A 25,613-nucleotide genomic window follows, 5' to 3' on the forward strand; every position below is an offset into this window, starting at 1 on the left:
TGTAAAGAAACTCGAACAGTACGCAATTTTCAGCATTAAGTGCAAATCGAGTTTAGGCAGCTATTTGCTGAAAACAAAACCTTCTAGAAGAATAAAATTACTTAAAAATATGTATGACTTACTCTTCTTTAAAGCAGAGCGTCAAAAAAGATGGAAATACTTCAATGCAGAAGGAGACGTATTGCAGAAGGATTGATTGATAATTATATTATATTGATCAAAAGGTTAGATTGAATGAGAATGGAAGTCCACGAGAGTTCAGTGAAACAGATTCAAACTCTAGCTTTCCTTTTAAAACAACCAATTGAGCTATCGTCGATTTTTCGTTTACAGGTGGTCGATAAGAGTTGAAAAAAATTCTTTTCCAACTCTTATCCCTCAAATCAAACATTTTAATGTAAAAATGCTCGGGGGATAGATGTCTTTTCAAAGTATTGTTGCTATGGAAACTTGAGCTCACTTGAACATATTCTTGACACCAAAATGGAACCGATAAATTCGAAGAGAAATTAGTCTTTTTTATTGCTTGGGAACTTTTTTTTATATTGTACATGCTTGAAATCAGCAAAGACGAATATGCATGGTTAATTTTGGACAAATAAAAATATATTTTCTTTGGATACAATCGAAAGTACGCTTTTTGTCCGTAACACTGTCGATCCGTCCTTTAGTGGAGGGTTTGATGTTTCAAGCTTTCCATACAAAATCGCGTGTCAATTTTATTCAAATAGGTACAATGATCATGAACTGAGTTTTTTTTAAAGAGATCATCGGATATTTCTTTAATTATGTTGCGCTTGTTACAAAGCCCATTTAAATTAATTATCATTTCCAAATCTCAAATGCATTTGACCCATTATAGTTAGAATAAATTGTGAAAATTGGCTTGTCCACGTTTAAATAGCTATGTCAATAAATAATGTTGATCTCACGTAACAGAAATTCAGAACAACGCTAATTAATCAGTAATATTCCTCCTTAACAGCAACCATAAAATAGAAAATACGATCAAAGGTTTCCTCCCACACGAAGAATGAAACTTAGTGGAGATACTTTTGATGTTCTTGTTACAAATCATTGAAAACGCTCATGAGCACAAATGAGAATCACTTAGGTATTTGTCTAGCTGCTCGACTTCGTCACATCGGGCAATTTTGCTAAATAGTATTTATCGCAACCCACACGCAACACGTTTTTTAACAGCTAGCAAACACCATAGGAAAAAAAATACTTAAAATACACTTGCGATCACTTGCATAAAACCTAAAGGAAAGAAATAAATTAAAACGGGAATTGAAAAGTTTGAAGGGATGATTGTTTAAACCTGACAATTTGAATGTAGTCTCTTTAATGAGAAACCAAATTAAAATGCATGTTAAGTATCATTCATTAAAAATTAAATGAAATGGCTTCTTATTTCGTCATGATTGTTTGCACATTTCAAATCCAAGGTAATATAATAAATGAATATGTATATATGATATGTACTTAGCTGTTGTCTTTAACCGTGTATTGATATCTTCTGTAATAATTTTTATTTAACATTTCGTCTTTACGCAGGAACTCGGAAAAACAGACAACTTCAGTTCACAACCAACAGAAGGTTTATTTCACTTGAAATTGAGTTGTCCGTAAGAGTAGTTCTCATTAATTACTCTTTACTTCAATACAGAATATTCGATTCAGCTGCTAAACCACGTAAGTTTCCCAAGATATTATAACAACTGCAAACTGTTTTTGATATGTCAATGTCAATAAAACGAGGCGTTTAGACGACCTATTATTCATAAAAGAACACTCGGCTATAGTCTCAATTGTTACAAGAGCTGTTGCTTTTTATTACACATTTGTTACAAACAGGTATTCAACGGAGGTTTTTGATAAAGGCGTCTCTGAAGGTATGTTAAATGCTTTCCAGTGCTTGCTAATCTCACTCAAACGTAATAAAACAGTCAAACGTCCTATATTTTCCTACTTGAATCCAGATTCACAAAACAGATAGCTAAAATCAATTTTCATTGAAAAACAGAACAAGACTCTACATTTGGTTTTTGATAAAGGCGTCTCTGAAGGTATGTTAAATGCTTTCCAATGCTTGCTAATCTCACTCAAACGTAATAAAACAGTCAAACGTCCTATATTTCCTACTTGAATCCAGATTCACAAAACAGATAGCTAAAATCAATTTTCATTGAAAAACAGAACAAGGCTCTACATTTGGAAGCGTCTTTTCCGTTTATAACTGTAGCGATGAAATCGTGTTCAGAAGACGGACAGTTCAGATCGGTGTGCCTGCTGCTTGCAGGTTAATTATTCATTTTGACCTTGTTGCATCAAAGAAAATTCGCATAGTTTGTTTTTAAATCATACAGCCAAGTGTCTAGTTCTGCCTTGTGTTTCGTCCTTCAAATTTAACGGCCAACTTTCATAAACTTCGACAGATTGCTGTTTGATTCACTTTGACGAAGATTTCATTTCATTACGTTTTCATTTCGCGCCTGACCCTTCTTCTTTGAACAGTATTAAACAATAAACACCTAATGTATATGATTTCTTTAGGGGATCAAAACGTTGAAAAAAAATCCGCACCCGAGACAAAAAAAGACCTTACGAATTTTGTTGCTTTCTGACAAACTTGGTGAGCTTTAATACCTAATAGAACACGTGTGTTTATTGGTCCGGTTGTTTGGGTTCATTTATTTTAAGGCAACATTGAACAAATATTTTCTAGATAATCTAAACAAAGGATCGCAAATTATTAAACCACAAATCTCAAATACACTCATTATACACATGGGTTTTCACTGCAGGTAAAACGTAAGTGGGTAGAGTACACGACTTGATGGCTTTATTTCTCGTCAGTAGAGAAACCTATGGTTCTGAATCTTGCAAAGCTTTGCAAGGTCGTTCCGCACATGCTTTATGTGTTATACTGTTAATGTCTCTTGGAAAATAAAGTGGCAAATACACGATAATTCATAACTCGGAGAGATATAACCTATTTATTTCAATTGTTTATTGTATTTAGCTTAAAATTCTGTTTCTTGTAGCACTGAATGTATTTGCCTTGGTTTTCTGATTATTCAGTTCTTTTTTATCAATGAAACTTTCGTTATTTGTTGTAATTTTTTAAAGCTTTGAGTATCATATTAGTCTTTTAGATGGGAGTTCTGGCCGCCCTTTACCGCTATATGTTTATCAGCTAACTCAACTGCATTAGCGTAGAATTTTTACAGTAAAATTAACCAGTTTTTTTGTGCAAAGAGTTGCATGGTCATGATTGTCGTGAAACTTACGGATACAAAACTTATAAGAGCTGCGAGGCTCTTTTAATGAAGTGAGGATCAAATCTGTCGTCGGATAAAACTGTAGACAATTTGTACATATGATGTTTTGAAAATATGATAATATTGTAATTTTTAATTTGCAGGTTCAGGCGGCCTCATTCTACGATGAAATTTCTTCTGTTTTGTTTGATTGTTGTGCTGTTGGTGGATGTGTGCAGAAGTAGGCGAACCATTAAAGGTTCAAGCCATAAAAATCTCAAAATCGTCGTTATTTTGGCGTTTTTTAACGCTTTATCTCAATCTCGATTAACCAGGTTTGAAAAAATCCAGTTTATTTCGTGTATTTGCTTTACTGCTCTATCTGTTTTGTTGAAACAGTAGTGTATTGCGATATTCAGATCTTAATCAATGTCAACTAAATTGATTTAAAACAAAAAAGATCGAATCTTTAACTAAGACGGTCTGTGTCAAAAACAAGTGAGACGAGTTAAATTTCACTAGAAAGACGGGTTAATTTTTATATTGCATTAACTTTTTCCCAAATTACATGTATGTTATTGCACTTTAGTAGCCGTAATTTAAGTAGGAAAGTAGAATTTACATTTATTTTTACCTTTCAAATCCATCGATGATTTTTATTTACATCGCAGTGGTATGCAAAATTCAGTTTCGGAGGTGTGGTATATATTTTCCTTTTTTCATAGCAGAAACAACCTACACAAGGTAACAAGTTGAAATATCACCTTATTCTAGTAAACCACATGTTTTACAGAAATTAAAGTTAAGAATAACAGTTTATAATCATTTTTTTTTTCAGTATTGTGCTCTCACAATGCTACCTCTACATTACGTAGTTAACATAATTAGTTTATTAATTCAGTTTGGTAATGTTGTCTTATTTATTTTAGATCTTCTTGCACGAAATCGAAAGCGTAGAGCAGTCCCAGGTACAATCATATAACCTAGATAACAGTACTGGTTCGCTCATGATAAATTATAAATAGATGTATTATTCTCGACAGTGTAAAAGTTGGTCAATAGAGGACATGAACTCTATATAAGAAATCCATCTGCAGAACACGTAAAGATGTGAACCTATGTGAATCGAAAAATCACTTAAAGGTAAAATGAAGGTATTTCTGTTACTGATAATGTACTCATAATGTACTTTGCGCTCATTTCATTACAGGACCCTACGTGGATATTAACGTCCGAAGCGAAGGTTGCGATGATCCAGGAAAAGCGCCACCATGTGGTATTGCTTACCTCAAGGTAAATGGAAGGGATTATTCTCCCCACGGCAGAGGACATAACGTTGTTATCGTGGACGCTACAACAGGTAAGATAATAAACCAAACACTGTGCGCGTTTCGTGTTGTTAACAAGCAGAACCTACAACAACAACAACAACAGTAACAAACAGAAACAACTACAACCACAACGTCGACGAAAACCTAGTACGGCCTGAAACGTGACCCGGGAGCAGCGTTTTTGCAGATATATTTTTTCATGTCTTAAGGTGAAAAGATCTTGAGACGGTCGTAGGACGTCAGTGAGACATGCCTCTGCACAATTTTAAGTCTGAATTTGGTTGTTGTTGCTGTCAACTTTCCTAATACAACGAAAATAATTAAGCCATATGCTAAAAAAGGTGTCCAGCAGGACACTAGACGTTCTCCATTGGCGCATTTGTGTGCAGCTCGTGGATTAGTCGCTCAAATAAATTACTCGTAGACAAAAAAAAATATAATGACTTACACCTGAGAGCAGTAGCATTAGATTGAGGAAAAAGGTTAAAACAAAAAAGAAACAATAACAATAACAATCACAGAAAACACAGTTAAAATACACTTTGCCTGTGTCGATCAGTAGACTGATTATTATTAAGATTCATCCGATCTAAACGTTAATGTCGGTAGCCTCTGTCCACCACCATTAGAGTAAGATGATGTCCGTTACAAACTGACACACGCTTAGCATGTTTGAATGCGCCATTGAAATTTTTGAATTACTGAGAAGGGGAGTGTAAGCGCACTGAAGGTCCGCTTCCTGGCCAAGAAAACTTTGCGGCCGAATTTGGAGGTAAACTTTTTATAAACCGTCTATCTTTTGGCTTGAATTTGTAAAATATAAGGTCTTTTCACCTTAAGACAAGTAATTCTACTTAATGGTGCTTTTATACACGCGAAACAACAACTAGAAATTAATTTTAATTAGTAAAAAGTAAACAAAAAGGAACGATGAGATAAGTGTCTTAAAATGTCAAGTCCTCGTATTTGTTTCTATTGGAAAAATAATGATCTTTTTGTATCATCATACGTTTGTTTAAAAACTACCGAACTACTAATTGGCCTGGAAGAGGAAAGCACGGGCTTCGTATCGCCAACTGACTTGTCAAAGATGTCGCAAGATTTTCTCACCTTTGATGATGAAAACGTCTAAGGATGTTTTCTCGGGTTTCGGCCTCTGAGCCGAAACCCTGCGGGGCAACTACTACTACCACTACCACTACCACTACCACTACCACTACCACTACCACTACCACTACCACTACCACTACCACTACCACTACCACTACCACTACCACTACCACTACCACTACCACTACCACTACAACTACAACTACCACTCCCACTACCACTCCCACTCCCACTCTCACTACCACTCCCACTACCACTCCCACTACCACGACCGCTACCACTACCGCTACCGCTACCGCTACCACTACCACTACCACTACCACTACCACTACCACTACCACTACCACTACCACTACCACTACCACTACCACTACCACTACCACTACCACTACCACTACCACTACCACTATCACTACCACTACTCGACTACCCCTACCACTAATACTTCTACTACCTCTACTACTTCTACTACGGCTACTGCTACTGTTACTGCTACTGCTGCTACTGCTGCTGTTGCTTCTAATACTTCTTGTAGAAAGTTTTAAAAAAGTAATGCAGATATGATCTTATTGTGTCTCATTTTAAGGGGTCGTGGATGGGGCAGCGTCTTTTGACACTCACGGAGATGGTACCGCCGGTAACCGCTTGAGAGACTATCTTAATGCCATTCATGGAGAGTAAGTATAATCTTTTTAACACTTGCTCCTAAATATACAGATGTTTTGCGAGGTTCATGACTAAGCCGGAAAATTAGATCTTATCAGGAATCTTAGCAATGGCTACTGGAATCAAAACACGGAAAGTTGGGGAACCATGCATTTTTTAGTGATAATAAAGCTTTTATTTGGAACATAAATACTGACTTGTCCTTGTCTCAAAATACAAGAAAACGAAAACCACATCTCAAGCTTTATGGAATTGCTTCTTGGGTTCGCTCGTTTTTTTCTCTATCCTCTGCCCAGTGAGTTGAATATTTCCCCCTCTCCTTTCCCGAACCAATTTAGTCACGTTTGCACTACGCCATCTTTAGTGAGCAGTTTGTAGTTTAATTTTAAGTGCTTTGTTATTAGTTTTTAATTGTAAGTAATTTTTAGCGGTTAGCGGTTAATGGTCACTGATAAGTTGCTCATTGCAGTGTTCGTATTTTAGTATACGTTCATAAACCAGATTTGGTCGAAATTGACGATCGGTCCTGTCACGAGTTTCTCGATACTAAGAGACAATGAATCATAAGTAGTCTGAACGAAAATACTATTTTTATTTTTCTTCATTAATACAATGTTTGTCCTCGCCGCAGCAAAATCGTTCTGGTCGCCATTCAAGACGCGGGCGCAAATCACTTTCCAGAAGCAGTTGATGCTCTCAAGAGACTGGGCGCTACTGATCCTATTTTGATAGATTTCCGAGGATCCTATGCTCTTGTTGGATACGCACGAGTGAAAAAACCATCTTGGGTTGCACAACAGCAGGCGAGAAGATACCAGGGACCCAGTGAAATCTCATTGAGAGTTCCCCTTACACCTAGTACGTGCACTACCTATCTTAATTACATATAACGTGAATTACGCCATGTTTTGGAACATCAGCCATCCTAGTTGCTCAATTTGGATTTCTTGATTTTTTTTTTCATGGCGTCAGATAACCACTAAAACTGATTGAAAAGTAATCAAAACAGAGCTTTTTTATAAAGCCTAAGCGATAATTAACATATTAAGAAAAATAAAAAAAAAATGGAAAAACATGGCTACCACTGCTACCCATTCAATCTCAATAGTAAGGTAAACAACTGATGATGAAACGATGAAGGGAAGAGAGCCAAACGTTTGGTGTTTACTCAATTGTAAACATTTATGACGATGCGGAAAGTTTGTCAATACATAGCCTGCGAGCAGGCTCACCTTGGGGCACGCGCGAATATACCTTGGGGCACGCGCGAGTGGCGAGCGTAGCGATAAGGCGGGGAGTGGCCCCACTCGCTGTCGCGGCTACGCCGCTCACGTGTAGCTCTCGTGTTTGCTCTCTCGTGTTTGCCCCAAAGTGAGCCTGCTCGCAGGCTAGTCAATACACAAATCCTTTTTTTTTTTCGAAACAGATTGATTGTATCGTTGGTTTCCTTGCAGATGCTTTTGTTGATGTTCACGTTCGAAGCGAAGGTTGCGAAGATCCAGGAAAAGCGCCTGGCACATGTGGTATTGCTTACCTCAATGTTGATGGAAGAGATCATTCGCTCCACCATAGAGGACATAACGTTGTTATTCTAGACGGTGGAACAGGTAATGGGAGTTTAGCAATAGTCCAACTAATCATGCCACGATCACGCAAAATGGTTGCCATCGCCATATCAAACAAGCACAAATAAAAAAAATGTTTTTAGCGGAGCTCCAAGCGGCCTGAAGGGCCTCAGAGCAGATCCCCATACCCATAGAAAATTAACAGAACCATGCTTTTGGTTTTTCATGGTCATCATGTCTAGCTGCATGGCTCGCGTGCGGGTGCGACGACGACGACGACGACGACGACGACGAAGTTGCCCCAACATGGCGGCCATACTCCAGAAATCGGTTTGAGGTTATGGTTAATGCCAGCTTACATCTTTGATATTGGACTTCCATGTCATGGTCAATTTGACAGCTGTCAAAACAACGTATCCGCTGACCAGTATCACATGACCATATCGAGGGCTCACATATAGAACTCATCGAGGTCGCATGTTTTTTGACCGTTGACCAAATAATGGTTTACATTGGATCGCGGGCTCAAGTGCTATATTTTTTCTGTTTTTAAATTGAGAGCTCCGCTTTTAGGCTTGGCTAAATCTATTTAATATTATTCTTTACTAACCAACTTCAGTGTTTCTGTATTGATCTCCCTACACTGGGTACGTCGAATGAAACACACGAGTGAAGCGACGAAACAGAAAAAAAATATCATTTCCAACTTTACTTTTGAGAAAAACGACATATTATTATGCATTTATAGCTTTCTGATTGATTCACTGAATCTCAGTTATCAGTCATAACAACTATGTTTGACCTTACATGGGAAATGTTTGCGACAAGTACCACTCAACTTTTTTTGCGAGAAGCGAAATTTCATCACAAAAATGAATTAAAACAGCGAATTAAGCGAGCGTTACGTATACAAGAGATAAAGGGAAATGCCTTCGCTAAAACCACACAAAAAACACAAAAATTCCATAGTTAACTCAACTACGCAAAACAAAAATTTGATGCAAAAATGTTTAATTTAAGATACTGAGCTTGTAAATGTGCAACAAGAGCAACGGATTGACTGGGCAGCAGAAGAAATAAACTGGAGAACTGACAGAATTCCATTCAGTGTTCGACATAGCTAAGCACTTCACACAAAGTATGGTTCGTTACCTTTTACCGCGCGTGTTTCATTTAACTCAAGAAATGAACGAACACACCGCAAATTTTACCGCCTCCTTGTAGTATCACTTATCTTAATTCAAAATAAAATGTCCAGTCGATTTATAATTAAAAAAAGAATTCGATAAAACAGTTATTCAATTGGCCCTTGTTAAATACAAATGGTTATATAGCCAATAAGACGTGAACGAATGGTTATAGCCAATGTGGCGCTTCACTTCTCGTTTGCTATTTACCACCTCGTATCCAACGCGAGCTCATGGAATAATCGTTAAATAATGACATGGAACAATGTATCAGAATCTTTTAACAATAACCTTGAGTAAAAATTTTTCTTTGTCTTAATTAACTGTAGTAGCTATAGTACACTATCTTTCTTTGTTGTCCTTTTATAAGATTTTTCTTTCCTCTCCCTACTTCGTTGTGCTTGATGTATAAGTCCGTCTGTTTTCGTTTTTTTTTTATATTTGCTACATTTGCACAAATCTTCATTCAGCAAGATTAAACCAGGGAATTTCTTTACTTTGATATAGCTGCTGTCCTTGGTGCAGTTTCATTTGACACTCATGGAGATGGCACTGCTGGTGATCGCCTCAGAGACTATCTAAACGCACAAACAGGAGAGTGAGTAAAATTTCAAATTTCTTACATTGACCTTATTTAACTCGAACGACAAATAACGTGTCCAAAAACTTAGTTTAATAAAATAAGTGCAACTCATACCAAGTTAATTTATAGGGCATTTTAAACCATAGAGAGCACAACACTACCTTACTTCCAAAATTTTTGTTTTCAATCGAGTATGGAAAGTAATTTGCATTTAGGCCCTGTCCACATTAACCTGGGTAAATTTGAAAACGGAGAAATTTAAAAACGCCATATAATTTTTTTTTGTCCACATTAACCCGGGTTAAATTAAAAACAATACACTTGATTGCACGCAGAGTTACAAGGCGCGCATGCACAGAGCTATTGTTAAACTAATTAAACCTTTTGTTTTGACAGAGAATACATGACTATTTTACGTCGGCGTTTTCAAAAAGTCCCTGTCTCGCCCGCTTTTGCCGTCCACACTACACCACCTAGCAGGCGTTTTCAAATTTACCAACTTTGCAAAGTGTTTTTGAAAAGTACCGTTTCGGTGACCGAGAACGCCATTCCAGTGTGGACGGTTGGCCTATCCGGTAAAATAGATGCGTATTCAAATTTATTCGGGTCAGTGTGGACAGGGCCATAGTTGCTGGTTCAAAAATCTCACGCCACTAAATCATCCAATCAGAAGTAGAACTATGTTCTACGCTTTGGACGGCAACATGCATTTATTTAGATTTTTGATTGGTTCCCTTTTTTGTAATTGGATTGAGTGAATGTTTTGATTTTGGGCTTAACTCAGTCAATGGAAAACCGCTCTAAAAGGAATTTAGACAAGCCTTTTGGATAATGATCGTATAAAATTTTAAACGTATAGTAATGCGTGAAACTATCTTTAAAACTCAATTTTCTTTCCTCGCTGCAGCAAAATCGTTTTAGTTGGTGTTCAAGATGAAGGTCGAAATAATATGAATTCCGCGGTGGATGCACTTAAGAGAGTAGGCGCCGTTGACCCCGTCTTAGTAGACTACAGAGGATCATTTGCTCTTGTTGGACACGCAGATGCAGCTAATAAAAGACCAGCGTGGATTATGCAGCAAGTTCGAAATAAAGCCCAGGGACCCAGCGAGGTCTCCTCGAGAATTCCACTCTCACTAAGCCGTCGTAAGGAAATTCGGTGCACTTCTATTATTGAAGAAAAGCGAGTTTTAACCCTCGGACGTACAAGCAAATTCATGCCCAGGCCTTCGTACAAGAGTGGGGTTGATGGAACCTCCCTCTCCCCCAGGGTTTTCGCTCTACTAGGGCACTGCGACATTATTTTGCAATTATTTTTATTTTGTATAGAGATCCCGCAGATTAATCTTAAAGGTGACGTAAATTTTGTTGGCTTTGACATCAAGTGACAACACAAGTGTACGTCCGAGGGTTAATATCACGCAATTAACCCTATCCCACCGGGCTTTTTCTGACCTTCTCAGACCTGGGGGGGGAAGCCCCCCTATGTAACTTCCAGAATATTAAAGCAATAACAATGAAACTTATAGGATGTATTGTATGTCCGAACATCTTTCTTTTGGTACGTCCGAGGGAGCACTTGCGTTTTTTGAAGTAAAATTGGTTACATTGTCCCTTTAACGATTCCATAGTAACTTTCAAAGATTTCAAAATGATTCTGATCAACAGTTATGTATAATTTTGTGACACTACTAGTATAAAATAAAATACATCTCTGATTTCCTTTTAGCTCCTTCGGTGGATATTCATGTCCGAAGCGAAGGTTGTAATGATCCAGGTAAAACGCCCAACACATGCGGTATTGCTTACATCAAGGTGAATGGAAAAGAATACTCTCCCAAAGGCAGGGGACATAACGTTGTTATTTTGGACGATGCAACAGGTAATTTATACCGGCTTTGCGGAAGAGTTTGATTGTTTTTAGTTTTCTTTTGGTCTGTAAAATTTTATCAAGGACACTGCATGAGTTAGTTATTCAGGGTAAATCGACTTCTCTCTCCAAACCCAAAATTAATCCCCAACTTAAAAAACGTAGGGCGCTTTCATTTGGGGTCAATTCAAAAACTACATGATTGGTTACTGCTTACACAGGTTAAAAAAAGGGAAAAAATACAATCAGAGCCACTAGATAGACCTCTTGGGACTGGCGAAGTGTGCTGATTGGTTGTTTAATTACACGGTAGAATGAATGCTAAGTTTTAGTACTTTCATTACATTTACTAACTACAATTTTCAAATGGTAAGGTATATTTTGTAGTGTTTTACGAAGCACTGCAATGAAAAAGCATATCATTCATAATTTAATTGTTAACTGCAATTTTTATCTTTCACCTACTTTTATTATAAAATTTTATATTCTATTGTCATTTATTTATTTATTCATTTATTTATCTATTTATCTATTATATGTAGTACGTTTCTTTTTTTTTCTTAGAATTTAAGTGTAAATATTTTAACTTTAAATAGCTTAAATATATGTTAATGTAAATAGTGTCCCCAATTAGTTTTTTAAGCTAAATACCTCAGACACTATAATAAAGTATTTCAGGTAAATAACCTTTCTTTGATGTAGGTGCCTTCCTTGGAGCTCAACGGTTTGACACGCATGGAGATGGTTCGGCTGGAGACAAACTAAGAGACTATCTAAATGGCATAACTGGATAGTATGTAACATTTATGTTAGTTATACTTAGGCTGTCTCGAACTTTTGGTAAACTATTCTAAAGTGAGCTGTTAAACTAATTCCTTCTCGGTTATTTTTTGGTGCAACTTTCTGATTACGTTAGTTTTAGGTAAGAGAAATAGAAACAGCTTTCAGGCTGTACGTAGTCCGATGCGATTTAATATTCCACCACCTGCTTGTCTCTCACCACAGTAAAATCGTTCTGGTCGCTGTCCAAGATGAAGGTTCAGTTCGCGTGCATCCCGCGATTGATGCACTTAAGAGAGTTGGTGCTGTTGATCCCGTGACGTTAGACTTCCGAGGATCATTTGCTCTGGTTGGTCACGTGGGACCGGCACACGTGGCAAAACCATCGTGGATTACGCAAGAACGGCGGAACAGTGGCCAGGGACCTAGCGAGATTTATATAACCATTCCACTCTCATCAAGTACGTTATGACACATCCAAAACACAACAACGTTGTGACACAGCTTATTTTTTTTTTTTTTTTTTTTTTTTTATTGATAGTCACACATATATAGTATATTACAATGAATTAATGGTAAAACTACGTAATAATATATTACAGTGGAGAATAAAGAGAAGAGAAAAAAGAAGACCGAGAAGGAGTATGGAAACTCCGATACAAGTTTACCTAAGTTTTTAGCATGTACTACTAAATTCTACACAAAATCTGTGATAAGGAGAGACTATTATGCAACTACGTAAAATAAAATAGCGGGATATAGCAAGGTAAAATTAAGTTTTTACTAGCTCTATTAGGTAGGTTGAAGTAACCCCAAATTCCTGAACTGACGGCAGAATAGACTATTGCATATAAACCATTGCACCACTTTGACAAGAAGTCTTAGTAAAATGACAATTAGAATCACGAATCTGTTCTCCACAATATAAACACTCACTTCGTATACCAAATGCAGAGTTCTTTTAGTAACACACCGATGCAAAAATTATTATCTCTCAGCTTGTTTTCTTGAACCTGTAATATCGATTTTCCCACTGTTCTGCCTTATTGCAAGGATTACCCCAACGCAGTATTGAAATACTTTCGTATCAACCTTAAAAATCTTGCACATGAACGAATATTCAATAAAAATTTCCTTTCAGACAACAAATTGCACTAGCATTAATTTAAAAATTATTTACATTTTTTTCGTTTTAAATGCGTTTGAGAGCAGCTGCCTTGTTCATCTAACAGGTCACGAGAATTCCGAGAACCATGAAAAAAATTGCCACTAGTTTCCGTTTTAAATAAGGAGCCCCAGATTAAAGAGTTTAGCCAAAGAGTCAAAAAGTTGTAGACACGAAGCGTCCACCAGCCAGCAAATTTCTTCGACGGGAGCCAGACGATAGCCTCAATCGAGGGGCGTCCCCTTCTTCCCTTTCTTTTTAATTTAGTGTTTGGGCCATAGTATACTCATTTACACAACACCCCAAATAAGGGACCCCTTGACCCTGAGTACTTCAAAGTATATTAGCCAGAAAAATCCCAGAGATGACAGCTCGGAGTTTTCCCCATGCCCACCACAGTGTTTGAATTACCGGAAGAGCCGAACAAGGCCCCAAAGAACGCACAAAAGAGAATGTATCACCGTTGCCTTTCTACAGGGACAGATAACCTGCGCTTAAAATAAAAAGATATGTGATAGGGGGCAGCCTTGTCTACTCCCCTTGTTGGCTGAACCATTGTCGCAAACCCGTTTTTAAACTGCATTTTCAACATTTGTGTAAAAGACACTCGTCCATCGTTTAACATTTTCACCGAATAAAGAGATTAACACGCTTCGAATGAACGACCATTCCAATGTGTCAAATGCCTTTTTAGTCGACAGATACTAGGATCCCGTTTTTCCATTTTATGTATTCCATAACATCACTAATATCCAAATTTCACCAATGTATCGCCCCCGCTGTCTGATAATTGATCCGACAAAATGAATCTAACAGAGTATGCCCCAAAACTAGATCGGAGTATCTGGGAAATTTCTCCACGGCGTTGTGAAGACAGTTCCGACCAAAAGCTACGTTTAGCTCCCAAAACGGTCCTCCCGAGAAAATTTATGGTGAAGCCCCGCCTAACAAAATTCGTTGAGGACTGCCACAATTTGGAGAATAACAAAAAAGCCTGGCCGCATAAAAGCCCACGAGCCGCCCAAGCGAACCAACAAATGCCCACAAGCCGGGAGGGGTCAGGAGCATTAGCTAGGTAGACTCGCCTCTGCGTAGGAAAAGCAACGGAAGACAGATGCAAACATGTGTGCGTCCATAGAAAAAATAATCTTGCCTCCCCATTCACTTTGCCACAATATATCGTCTGAAACGTTTTGAAGAAAATAAAAATTTGCCTTTTCTTCAAGTATCAAATTACTTCTTCTTTTGTCTGTCCAACCCTAAATAATAAATAATTTTAAATTAAGACAAAAAAAAGAATGTAATAAACTAAAGTACAAAAAAAGAGTAACCGAAAAAAAAAATAAATATAATAATAAATAAAAAAAAAAATAACGCGAGCAACGCACACACACACACACACCACGACACACAAAAAAAATAAAGAAAAAACTTTAAGAGGTTGTTTGTCCTTCGCCCTTGTCCAAATGAAACCCTCCCTCATAATACAGTATAGTCACCGAACAAATAAAATTATTGCATGTCAAGTCCTACCGTATACAATCAGAGGCCTAAGTTTTAATCGTGTTCGAATAAACGAATAGCCCTGAATTTTGACACTTTTTCCACGATGTCAATCCAAGAAGTGAAAGCTCTGTTTCTTGCGTGCGCCCCCCAATAACTCCTAGGAATTTATGAATTTTGACCCAGCCGCGGTGCACCGGAATAATCTGAAAATTCACAATTGATAAACGAAAGTTCATCACCATGCAATCTCCTCAGCATCATTTGCGCCTGGCGATCAGAACTGCCCCTCGTTATGCGACCCGGAACGCCGACATTTCCAGTGAGTTCGGGATGCTCCAGATCGTCGATACCATCCTGCAGCCCGTCTTCCTCTCTTCCGCTCAGCTTAATTCAGCAAGTTTCCAACATGATACCCATAAGTTTTCTAATTACCGCAGCGCGGAGCAGTTGGTTCGGCGGCGCCAGTGTCGCCCCATCCGGATATTTTGTCGGCCACATTCAGTCGTTTGACGCTGTTCTCTCAGTCGATCCTTGCGCTACTTGTTGGGGGGTCCTCGCTCACAAGTGACCGGCGCGGCCTTGCTCACCAGTCTCTCCAGCTTATGTTACTCACCGCTGTGAATGCGTATGCGAAGGTTTAGTTTGAAGCTTGGCATGTGGCGTTAAAGTTAATTCGGACATAATTTAGCAAGCGATGAAATTCTCCCTCCGTCTTTTTTTAGTTATCATGTAGAAGCACAATAATAATGCTTTCAGACTTTTGTTTCTTACCCCTTCAAAGCCATTGCTCTAAGCGTGTGAACAAAAAAGATGAGATTTTCTTCGGAGAAAGCTAAGTTCTTTTCATAAATAAAATGTCTACTGTTACATCTCCAATAACCTTGAAGAGACGACGACGAATAAATTATACGTTAAAGCTACGTTGACAGGAGCCATTAAAATGATGCCTTGAAATATCATTTGGCTAGAGGATGAACATGTTTGCCTAAAAGAAGAAATGGAATTTCGACTTATGGCACGGTTGTGGTTCATTTCCATCACATCACATCACTTTTATTTCACCTCGGATTCACGTAACTCATGCAAAGTATTGTCTTGGGCAACATTTGGCTTACGCGCAAACGTGGCCTCTTCTTTCTTTATACCACAGTTAATAGAGGGAAGAACTTATGAAGCCCGCCAAAGTTCTTTGTTATAGGTTTTTGTTTCGCTACCGCTTCCGGGGATTGACCGTTTTTGTTACGCTATTTTGGGGGTCGACCGTGTACAAAACTTAAAAAAAAAAAAATACAAAAGGTGGTTACATGTGTTAATACAACTAATCAATGAAAACCATTACGTAACTCATGTATAGTGTATGAGCGCAAAACTAAAGATGTGAAGTATGATGTGCTAATCCGGGATATAACAAATTTGAAATGCAATTTTTCTGAAACTAAGCACTGAGTCGACACCAACGTTATCATAGAGACTGATGTTTTTACTTTATAAAGTATATAAAACGTATAGCTTTGCGGGATTAACAAAAAGGATTTGGGAGTTTTGATGAACTATTTGCCCTAATGAGGAAATACCAGTTGTCCTATGGCAACTCTGATTGCACTTTTCCGTGGAGTATTAGACTTGTTTCGCTTCAGAAGGGATATTTTCACCAAACCGTTATAATGTTAAATGCCTCTAATTATCAAAATAATTATGCATACCGATATGGTCACTTGGCCAACTAGTACACATACATTTGGTCGGCTTTGTATGTTCGACACGAGAAAGGGCTCCGTTTTCAAAACTTGTTATCGACCAGGGTAACTGCACCAACTTGCAACTGTTAATCAAACCTGACATGTACGCTATAACAGTTTGCTTTTGAAGGCCTTTAGCCTTTATAAAGCATGCTCCTTTAAGCTCGCCGCACACTACCGATTTTTCGTCGTAGAAGAGGAAACATTTTTTATATTTGTCTGGCCGTCAGCTTGCTGCATACTTACTCATAATTTGCTTCGACTAACCGCGTTGAGGCTTGAGGTCGACTCATTCAAAATCATGTGACTGCAACAACGATTTTTCATTGGTTATGAAGCGACCGAGTCTAAACGACAAGGCACGAAAGATATATTAAGATCAAGCACTGCCAAATATTGCCCGACAAGGCCCGATCTTGTCGTAGACTTGTCTGAATTCAACGCACACTTGCCGAGAAGTGAACACTTTATTGACAACCGACGAAAAATCGGCTTCTGTGCGGCGGGCTTTAAAAATTTGCTCACCTTGAACTAAATGGCCATCAAATCTGACGAAATAGAAATATAACATTTCAATAACACAGGAAAGAAAGGGGCACCCAACGAGAAAAGTTTACTATAGGTGTCGAAACACTGTTTTTCCGTTTTAAGTGTCCTTTTTGTGCGTTTTAAAGCCCTATTTTTAATCGCTAAAAATTGTATCTTTTCTGCTACGCTGGCTGAACTTTCAAACTTCAGAAAATTTTCGGGAACGGAATATTACCCGAATTTACGAGGCGCTTTACATGTTGCGTTCTCGAATTCGTACCTGGCCTTTTTTCATGCCCTAAACGACATTTTCTCTCTCCGAAAACAGTAAGCATTACTTTCGCCATGTTACGAAAGTTTGAACTGTAGAAATCTCCAGTTTTTCATCACACTTTAATCCGAAAAATCAGAGGCGATTATAGGTATTCCGAACAGATATTCGCCAAAACGGTCTGTTGATTGCCCCTGAAAAGTGACGAAGATTGAAACAGAATGCGATATTGTTTTTTTTTATATATTCCTGGACAGTTGTCAAAATTACTCTCCATTGCTTGTAACTTTAAATTATAAAACCCGAAAGACACATTTAGTTGTAATGAAGCTATGGTTTTGTCATTTAGATCCATATAAAAATTTTTCGCTTACATTACCTTTTATAGCGAGTGCTTGGAAAAACTTAATAAAATAAACTTAACTCAGCTGTGACACAGTCCCTTTATGTGAAATCCTTAGATTGCCACGGAGCTCTTGGCTTGGAGAACGGTGCAATCCCTGACGGTCAACTCTCGGCTTCTACAGAATGGGACGCTATTCTGAGCATCCCTCAGGGCAGACTAGGCAGTCCTAGATCTTGGTCGGCTCGCACCAACGATGTAAATCAATGGTACCAGGTTGATTTGGGTAGTAAGTACACTAAATTGACAGGTGTAGGAACCCAAGGAAGAGGTGATCACCCCCAGTGGGTACAAAAGTACAAACTGCAGTACAGTAACGATGGAGTAAACTTCCAGTACTACTGGGAACAAGGACAAGCTGCAGAGAAGGTTAGCAAGTCTACCGAAAAGTTGATAAACTCCGATCTGAGCTTCATTTTGACTTTACTAACGGACGCTGTACCAGTATATCTTCATCCCCGCCCCCTGACAAAATGCAAATGAGCAATTGCAAGAATCAGCTGGCCCTAATTGATTGATTTTCAAAGACGTCAAGGTTGTCCAACGATAAACTATGCTCAGTTTAGACAAGCGTTTCATTTTGGAGTTGTTAATGCATTTGAAAAAAGTCGAGGCAAGTCTCAAAATCGGTTTCTTTCACGCTTAGTCATCATCATCATCATCATCATCATCATCATCATCATCATCATCATCATCATCATTTATTAGCCATCTTAACATTGAGATATAACGGTAGCATTGATTATGGTAAAGCGAGGAGATCTCCAGAAAAAAAAAGGCTTATAAGGGGGGGGGAGGCCACCTCAGTAATTAATTTGTTGCTTGGCTTGCAAATGGGTTCGATGATCTTTAATCAGGGAGCTGATTTTCCCTTTCTATTGATTTAGGAATTTATTGCAAATGCAGACCAGCACACCGTTGTATATCATGGACTCAGTCCACCTGTTATGGCACGTTACATCCGGTTTCGAATTCTCGCTTGGCACGGGCATATCTCAATGAGGGCGGAAGTCTACGGCTGTCCAGGTACTGTAGTTTGCGTACATGTTCCATTTGAAAATCATTTTGGAAAGTTTTGTAAGCATTATTTGCTAAAAAGGACGTTTTAAAGCCTTACGACGGTGTAATTTTTGTTTGCGACTGTCGTATGTGACATGCTAAGTCGCGCGCGTGTAATTTTAGGCCAAGTCAGGGTAAGACTAGGCCGCATACGACAGTCGTAAGTAGAAATTCATACTATTAGTCACAGTCCTAAAATTTAGGCAAGTTAGCAGACTAAGAAAGTAGGAAATAATCATTATCAACAAAATTCGTCAAAAACAATGTAATTGACTATGAAAATTACCGACAATTAACTTTGACGATACGAAGTCATCGAACGCACACTTGAACACGCTCGCAATAAAGAAAGTGCAATATTTAATCATCTGAATACTTGTACCAATTTTCAACATCTTCAGATAAGGTGCAATGCATCAGCATGCCAAGTTTTTTATCACAAAGACTATCAGTCATGAGGGTCAGGAAATATTAAAAGACTAAGGAAATATCGGTTGGCCATTATATAATGGTGTTTTTTATAATTGTTTCGCATAAGTTCGATGCCGTAAACGCCATACAACCTTAGTTTATATTGATATGGCCCAGTTATTAGCTAGACTTATTAATTGGCGTTGTTCATGTGCTGATTGATATTCATTAAAAAAACAGGTTGTCGACAAGCTCTTGGCATGGAAAATTATATAATCCCTGACGGACAAATCAGTGCCTCCTCAGAGTGGGATGTCAATCATGCCGCAATCCAGGGCAGACTGCACTTTAAAGCAGGTGGAGGCAAGCAAGGAGCTTGGTCAGCTCGAAGCAACGATGTAAACCAATGGCTCCAGGTGGATCTAGGTGATAAGTATACAAGAGTGACACGTGTAGCAACCCAAGGAAGAAATGCCGCTGACCAATGGGTTACCAAGTACAAGTTGCAGTACAGTGACGATGGAGCAACCTTCCAGGACTACAAGGAACAAGGACAATCTGTTGCGAAGGTGAAATAAATGTTATAATCATTCGATGCATTTTTTCCTTCCTTTTCATTGGCCGAGAGCCCATCACGTGATCTGCAAATAACTGCCTACAAATAATGGTCTGCTCGTGCGCATAAACGTCTGACAGTGATTTTGCTGCAAATAATATTTTGCTCATGCGAAGTTTTGTCTACTTCCGAGAAAAATGCTCGTTTCCCAGAGTTGTAGAAGAGCGGTTAGATTTGTCTACTAGGCCTGAAAAACAGAGAAAATACAAAGTAGGCAATCGAAATTTCTTTTATTGTATTTCGGCAATAAAGGAAAGAAAGAGAATTGGATGAAGACCAGCTCGTATAAACGAAGCTATAGGCGAAGTTACGCTTTCGTCTGCTTTTTTTCAGTAAAAAAGGCGGTTCACACGCAATTCCCGAAGGTACTTGTGCAAAACAAATTCGAGTGATCACACAATTATTGAACTTGGCTTTGGCAGTGACTCGCAGATCAATTATTTGCCTCAACCTTCGGCTTCGGAAAATAATCGGCTTCGGTAAATAATTGATCTGCTCGCCACTGACAAATCACGATGTATTTTGCTTAATCTCGTCCAATAAATGTTAAATATTCGATAAATTTTATATAATTTTTACGTGAACGCCGGTTCATTGTTTGGTAGCAAGCATATTAATGTTACCGGATACTTTTAGAGGTTTCTGGAATAAGTTTCTTTTTTGACGAATCTATGAATATTCCGCGACTTCTCTAAACTAACATTGATTGATTGAACAAAAAATCACATTTCTTTATACACAGTTCGAAATGCTTTTTAATGGCTTTTCCTAACCTCTCACTCAAAAATGATTTTTTTGTAACAAGTAATCGGATCCTTTCCAGAAAGATCTTAAAATAAATCGATGATATAAAACTGGGACAATCGGGCACTTTTTAAAGAAAATTTGAGTTCATTTTGTCTTTTAGTTGTACCTTTTGCCAAAAAATGTCTTCTTTGTGAAAACAGCGCGAATAGTCTTTAACCCTAACTTACATCTTACTCCCAGTAAGACCTCTTGTACGTTATTTATTCGATTTCCATAGAGTTGTCTTATTGTCAAAGGTCTTCATGTTAACCTTATATTTCAATGATAATATTGGTTTCTGTATCGAGTGGTCCGGGTTCGAGCCCTGGTAAATAAGTTCATAATGTTGCGTTCTTAGACAAGCTAACAGCGCCCTTCTCAACCCAGGTGTCAGAGGAACCTGACACATGCCGAGGGGTAACCTGAGGGGGGGGGGGGGGGAGCAACACTCTTAGACGCTTCATGTCACAGAAATCGGAGTCACGCTTCCGACGATGGCACCGATGCCATCTGGCTCATCAATTCTTTAGAATTAAAACAGACTTATTTTACCAGCCAATGTTTCTCCCTCGTGATGTATAGTATATTTTGACCAATTAATTGTGACTATTTATGCCAGAAGCATTTTCGAGAATGATAAATCCTAACCAGATTGATTTTTTGTTTCTGATACAGGAATTCGTTGCGAACGCAGACCGTGATACAGTTGTTTATCATTCACTCAATCTGCCAATTACGGCACGTTATGTGAGGTTTCTACCACTCGCTTGGCACAACCACATCTCAATGAGGGCAGAACTTTACATTTGTTCAGGTACTTTAGGAGATTTTTCTTTTTGCCCCTTATCCTGGTACTCGTTTCAGAACGGAAGACAATTTTCGTGTTAATGTGAACCAAAAGTATTAAAGCTAAACAGCTATCGTAGCGCGAATATTTTTAAGAAGAAAATAAATAATCGTTCCAAACTGCCCAGAGGTAGCAAGTTGTTGTGGGATTTATTTATCAGGTAATTAGAGACGATAACAAAAAATAATTAAAAACTAAAACTAAAAAATAATAGCTTTAAACTAATAACTAAAAACTGGGAAATCCAACTTGTCATTTCAGTTTTACTGTGACGAGATTTGGAAGATAAACTTAACTCTCAGAGTCCCTCTATCCATCCCGTTGTGTAATGCTTCGATGGACTAGCGTCGTTTTCAGGGGAGCAGAAATACTAGTCACATTATGCTATATGGATAACCTCCGGCAAGATGGAACACTTTGGACGATGCAGACTAACTCTTGAGATTTAAACATTCAATTACCTTTTAGTCTGCACAATAGGTATATTTGCAAAACAGTTATCCTTGTTACAAATGAGGACAAGTTTTTCGAAATTGTTTATAAAGTACATGATGGTTTAATGGTGGTGGTTAATTTGAAAGAAATGCCTTGTAGTTTTTTAGGGATTGTATTCTTTCCACAGGAACAATATGATGTAATCACATTTATATCACATTGTTTTTGTAATGATTAGATTGTCAAGATGCTATCGGGATGGAAAACTATGCAATCCCTGACGGACAAATCAGTGCCTCTTCACAATGGGATGCCAATCATGCCGCAATCCAGGGCAGACTGCACTTTAAAGCAGGTGGAGGCAAACAAGGAGCTTGGTCAGCTCGAAGCAACGATGTAAACCAATGGCTCCAGATTAATCTGAATAATTACATAAGAGTGACACATGTCGCATCCCAAGGAAGGAATGCCGCTAACCAATGGGTTACCAAGTACAAACTCCAGTACAGTAACGATGGAGTGACCTTCCAGGACTACAAGGAACAAGGACAATCTGCCCGCAAGGTGAAATAGACTTCTTCCATCAACAGTGAATTTCAATTTCTTCCTAATTTTTAGAGAAAGAGAAAGATAAAAATATCATCGTTTATTGTGACGAATACAAGCTCGATTAGAGCATGCAGACCATTGGATAGGAGTAGGAGTACGAGATCGAGTACGATTTTTACTTCCAGTTCATTTCAGTTACGTTGTGAGAATTTTAACTCCTCCCGGTCGTTGACCAGTTGATCGAGCGAACCGAGTTCAAGTCTGCTCCTGTGGGTCATTGCTTTGTGTTATTGAGCGAGATACTTAACTGTCACAGCCCTCAATCCATCCAGTTTTTAATGCTTGGATGGACTAGCATCGTTTACAGGGGGAGGGGGGGGGGGGATAATAGTCGCATTATGCTATATGGATAAGCTCCGGCAAGACGAAACACTTTGGACGACGCAGACTTACTTTTGGCATTTTGATATCAATTACAATTATATAGGAGACAAACAAATTGACCAGTTAAAAAGGGAGACAAACGGAAAGAGACTACAATCAATTGTGGTCATCGAAATCATAAGCACTAGGACTGAAAAGTGCTAACCGTACTCGTACTCCGGACCATTATCAATGAGTAATTGCAGTACTTGATATATTCCCACTTTACTGATATAGGAATTTGCTGCAAACTCAGACCGGGACACAGTTGTTTATCATAAACTTTACCCACCACTTGAGGCACGCTATGTGCGGTTTCTTCCACTCACTTGGCACGGTCACATATCGATGAGGGTGGAGCTCTATGGTTGTCCAGGTAATTCAGGCAAGAGTTAACAATTAACTAAGGACTTTCCTAACCTTTCCTAGGTACCTTTCGACAATAATTTAGATACAAAACAGCTTTTTGAATAGCTTCAGTTTAAACATTTTAGCAAAACTGGTCGATTTCTTTTAGAGTGCGTGGTAGAACAGTTTTCATATGACTGATGTAAAACAAAAACCAAAGTTAACACTGTGGTCGATTACAAAGAACGAAAACAATCCAGTGAACCAATTAAACACTCGATGGAAATCTACGGAGCCAGCACCAAGCGAGGGAAAACTTGTGTCATGGAGTCACGATTGGTTTTGCTTTAACTTCTGATTGGATGGCGAAGTAGCGCGAGGTTTATTTAAAGCAACCATTAAGCGTTGTTATGCAAACCAAAGCAGAAGCGAGTAACTTAAGAGACTCAAGTGAAAACCGCTCTAAAGGTTTATATCAAATCTGTTTTAAGCTGTTGACCCATGTGCGTTAAATCATGGCTGCCAGAACGGAGGTACCTGTATAAATCTTGATGGAGGTTACTACCGTTGCGAATGTACATCTCAATATACTGGAAACTACTGCCAAACAGGTGAAAATAATAATAATAATGATAATCAATTTATATAGCGCATTTTTCATATGTAATGTTCAAATGCGCTGTACACATACTGTAATTTACTACACAAAGGCCAGACCACAACACCGGGAACTTCGTGCCCTACGGTGTAATTTGCTGTCACTATAGCTAAAGTTATATGTTAAGAATGGGCTTTCTTTTCGTTTATGAGTCGGAGGGGGTGGGGGAAATAGGGCACCAAGCTTGTTTTACCAAAAGGGAAAAAAGGAACTCATGTTACCGTGGCGAACCTAAGAATTTGTAAACAGTCATGTGCCAATTCTGACGTCATAATACGCAGATTATTGCAATACATTCCAATAGTCTGCCACTTTGTATTTTGAATAGTTTTAAAGAATGTCAGAAAGCCTACGAAATTGTCTAGATTAAATTGAGAATAGAATTAGAATGCAAAACTATTAAGACTTTGGAATTGAAACCAAAATCTCAGTAAGGAAAAATACCAAATTTCTGTAAAACGCCCCATGAAAACATGGCTGCCACAGAAACGCCAATAAACATGACCAAACAGTTGTCAAAAAGGAAATGTTCCCCGAGAAATTTTATAAAAGTCACGAAATTTGGCGACTAATTCGTCAAATGGCTGTTAAAGTAAGAGAGGTTAGAGTTTCGTACTTATCTAATTGGTCCATGTCACCTCTAGGCTTAATGGATTCTAAATATGGTTAAAACTTTAATTTTCAAATCACTTTCCCTCACCAAAGCACAATTCCACTATATAATGTAACTGACCAACTGTGAACAGAACGTGGACATTCTCAAATCGCGTCATAAGGGGGTGGGGGGGGGGGGGGGGGGGTCGTCCAAGCAATAGGCTCGATCGTCGAGCAGTCGTCTTTATTGAACAGCTTTTTAAGAGTTGTAGTTTCCTTTATTACTTGGAAGAACTAGCTACATATAAAGTTTTTTGTTAAAAGTCTGTACCGCAACTGTTTACAGCTAAAGACGCATGTTCATTGGGTCATGGTTGCAAGAACGGAGCTACTTGCGTAAATCTTGATGGAGGCTACTACCGATGCGATTGCGCATCTGGATATTCCGGAAACTACTGCGAAACAGGTAAAAATGTACTACGCTGTTACTTTAATTAGTATTTCTTCAACTTTTTTGAATCATCACTCTTCTTCAAAGATCAAGCCGTTCGTAAGATTCGGTGCCATTAATTTTCTGTTTTGTTCTTAAGCCTGGTCTAGATAGATTGAATAAGGTGATTAGTAGACCTAAGTTAGATTCAATCTTGGGGTAGACAGCTCAGATAGTGGAAAGGGAAGAATGTTAGCATGACAGAGCTTTCGGGTTCGATCCTTGGAAACATGTACTGTGGTTCAATTTTAACTTTAGTGCAGTGGTATTCCCATCTGTTATATATTCATTAGTATAAATTACGATACATCAGGGCTGGGTCCAGTACAACGAAAAATACCGCATGGAACCAAACGTAGAGTTGAACCACAACACATGCATTTTATTGTGGATAGTCAAGTGAAGTGTCACTAGAATGGCAACGACC

General features: G+C 38.3%; 2 protein-coding genes across 2 annotated transcripts in view; both read left to right on the forward strand.

Moving 5' to 3' along the window:
• The window catches only part of LOC144646002 (uncharacterized), an 88,534-nt gene that overhangs the window by 58,587 nt on the left and 4,334 nt on the right, over positions 1 to 25,613 (forward strand). The gene's annotated exons all lie outside the window — the stretch shown is intronic.
• On the forward strand, positions 1,810 to 24,865 carry LOC144642389 (uncharacterized). The gene is made up of 20 exons (XM_078501353.1): positions 1,810 to 1,898; positions 3,431 to 3,525; positions 4,196 to 4,234; positions 4,477 to 4,626; positions 6,294 to 6,384; positions 7,005 to 7,231; positions 7,828 to 7,980; positions 9,633 to 9,723; positions 10,616 to 10,854; positions 11,438 to 11,590; positions 12,281 to 12,371; positions 12,584 to 12,819; positions 18,029 to 18,339; positions 18,858 to 18,996; positions 19,681 to 20,009; positions 21,518 to 21,656; positions 22,363 to 22,688; positions 23,334 to 23,472; positions 23,936 to 24,062; positions 24,191 to 24,865. The coding sequence occupies exons 2-20, from the start codon at positions 3,453 to 3,455 to the stop codon at positions 24,213 to 24,215; spliced, it is 3,078 nt and encodes a 1,025-aa protein (XP_078357479.1). The 5' UTR covers positions 1,810 to 1,898; positions 3,431 to 3,452; the 3' UTR covers positions 24,216 to 24,865.

The sequence above is a fragment of the Oculina patagonica genome, chromosome 1 (genome assembly GCF_052425735.1).
Source record: "Oculina patagonica isolate OP01 chromosome 1, crgOcupat, whole genome shotgun sequence".
Classification (NCBI taxonomy): domain Eukaryota; kingdom Metazoa; phylum Cnidaria; class Anthozoa; order Scleractinia; family Oculinidae; genus Oculina; species Oculina patagonica.

Bases quoted from the DNA above. Each gene is read 5' to 3' on its own strand.
- LOC144642389 (XM_078501353.1), top strand. From the start codon at position 3,453: ATGAAATTTCTTCTGTTTTGTTTGATTGTTGTGCTGTTGGTGGATGTG. The intron at 9,724-10,615 runs GTGAGTAAAATT...TCCTCGCTGCAG, and splicing joins CTAAACGCACAAACAGGAGA to CAAAATCGTTTTAGTTGGTG. The intron at 12,820-18,028 runs GTACGTTATGAC...TGAAATCCTTAG, and splicing joins AACCATTCCACTCTCATCAA to ATTGCCACGGAGCTCTTGGC.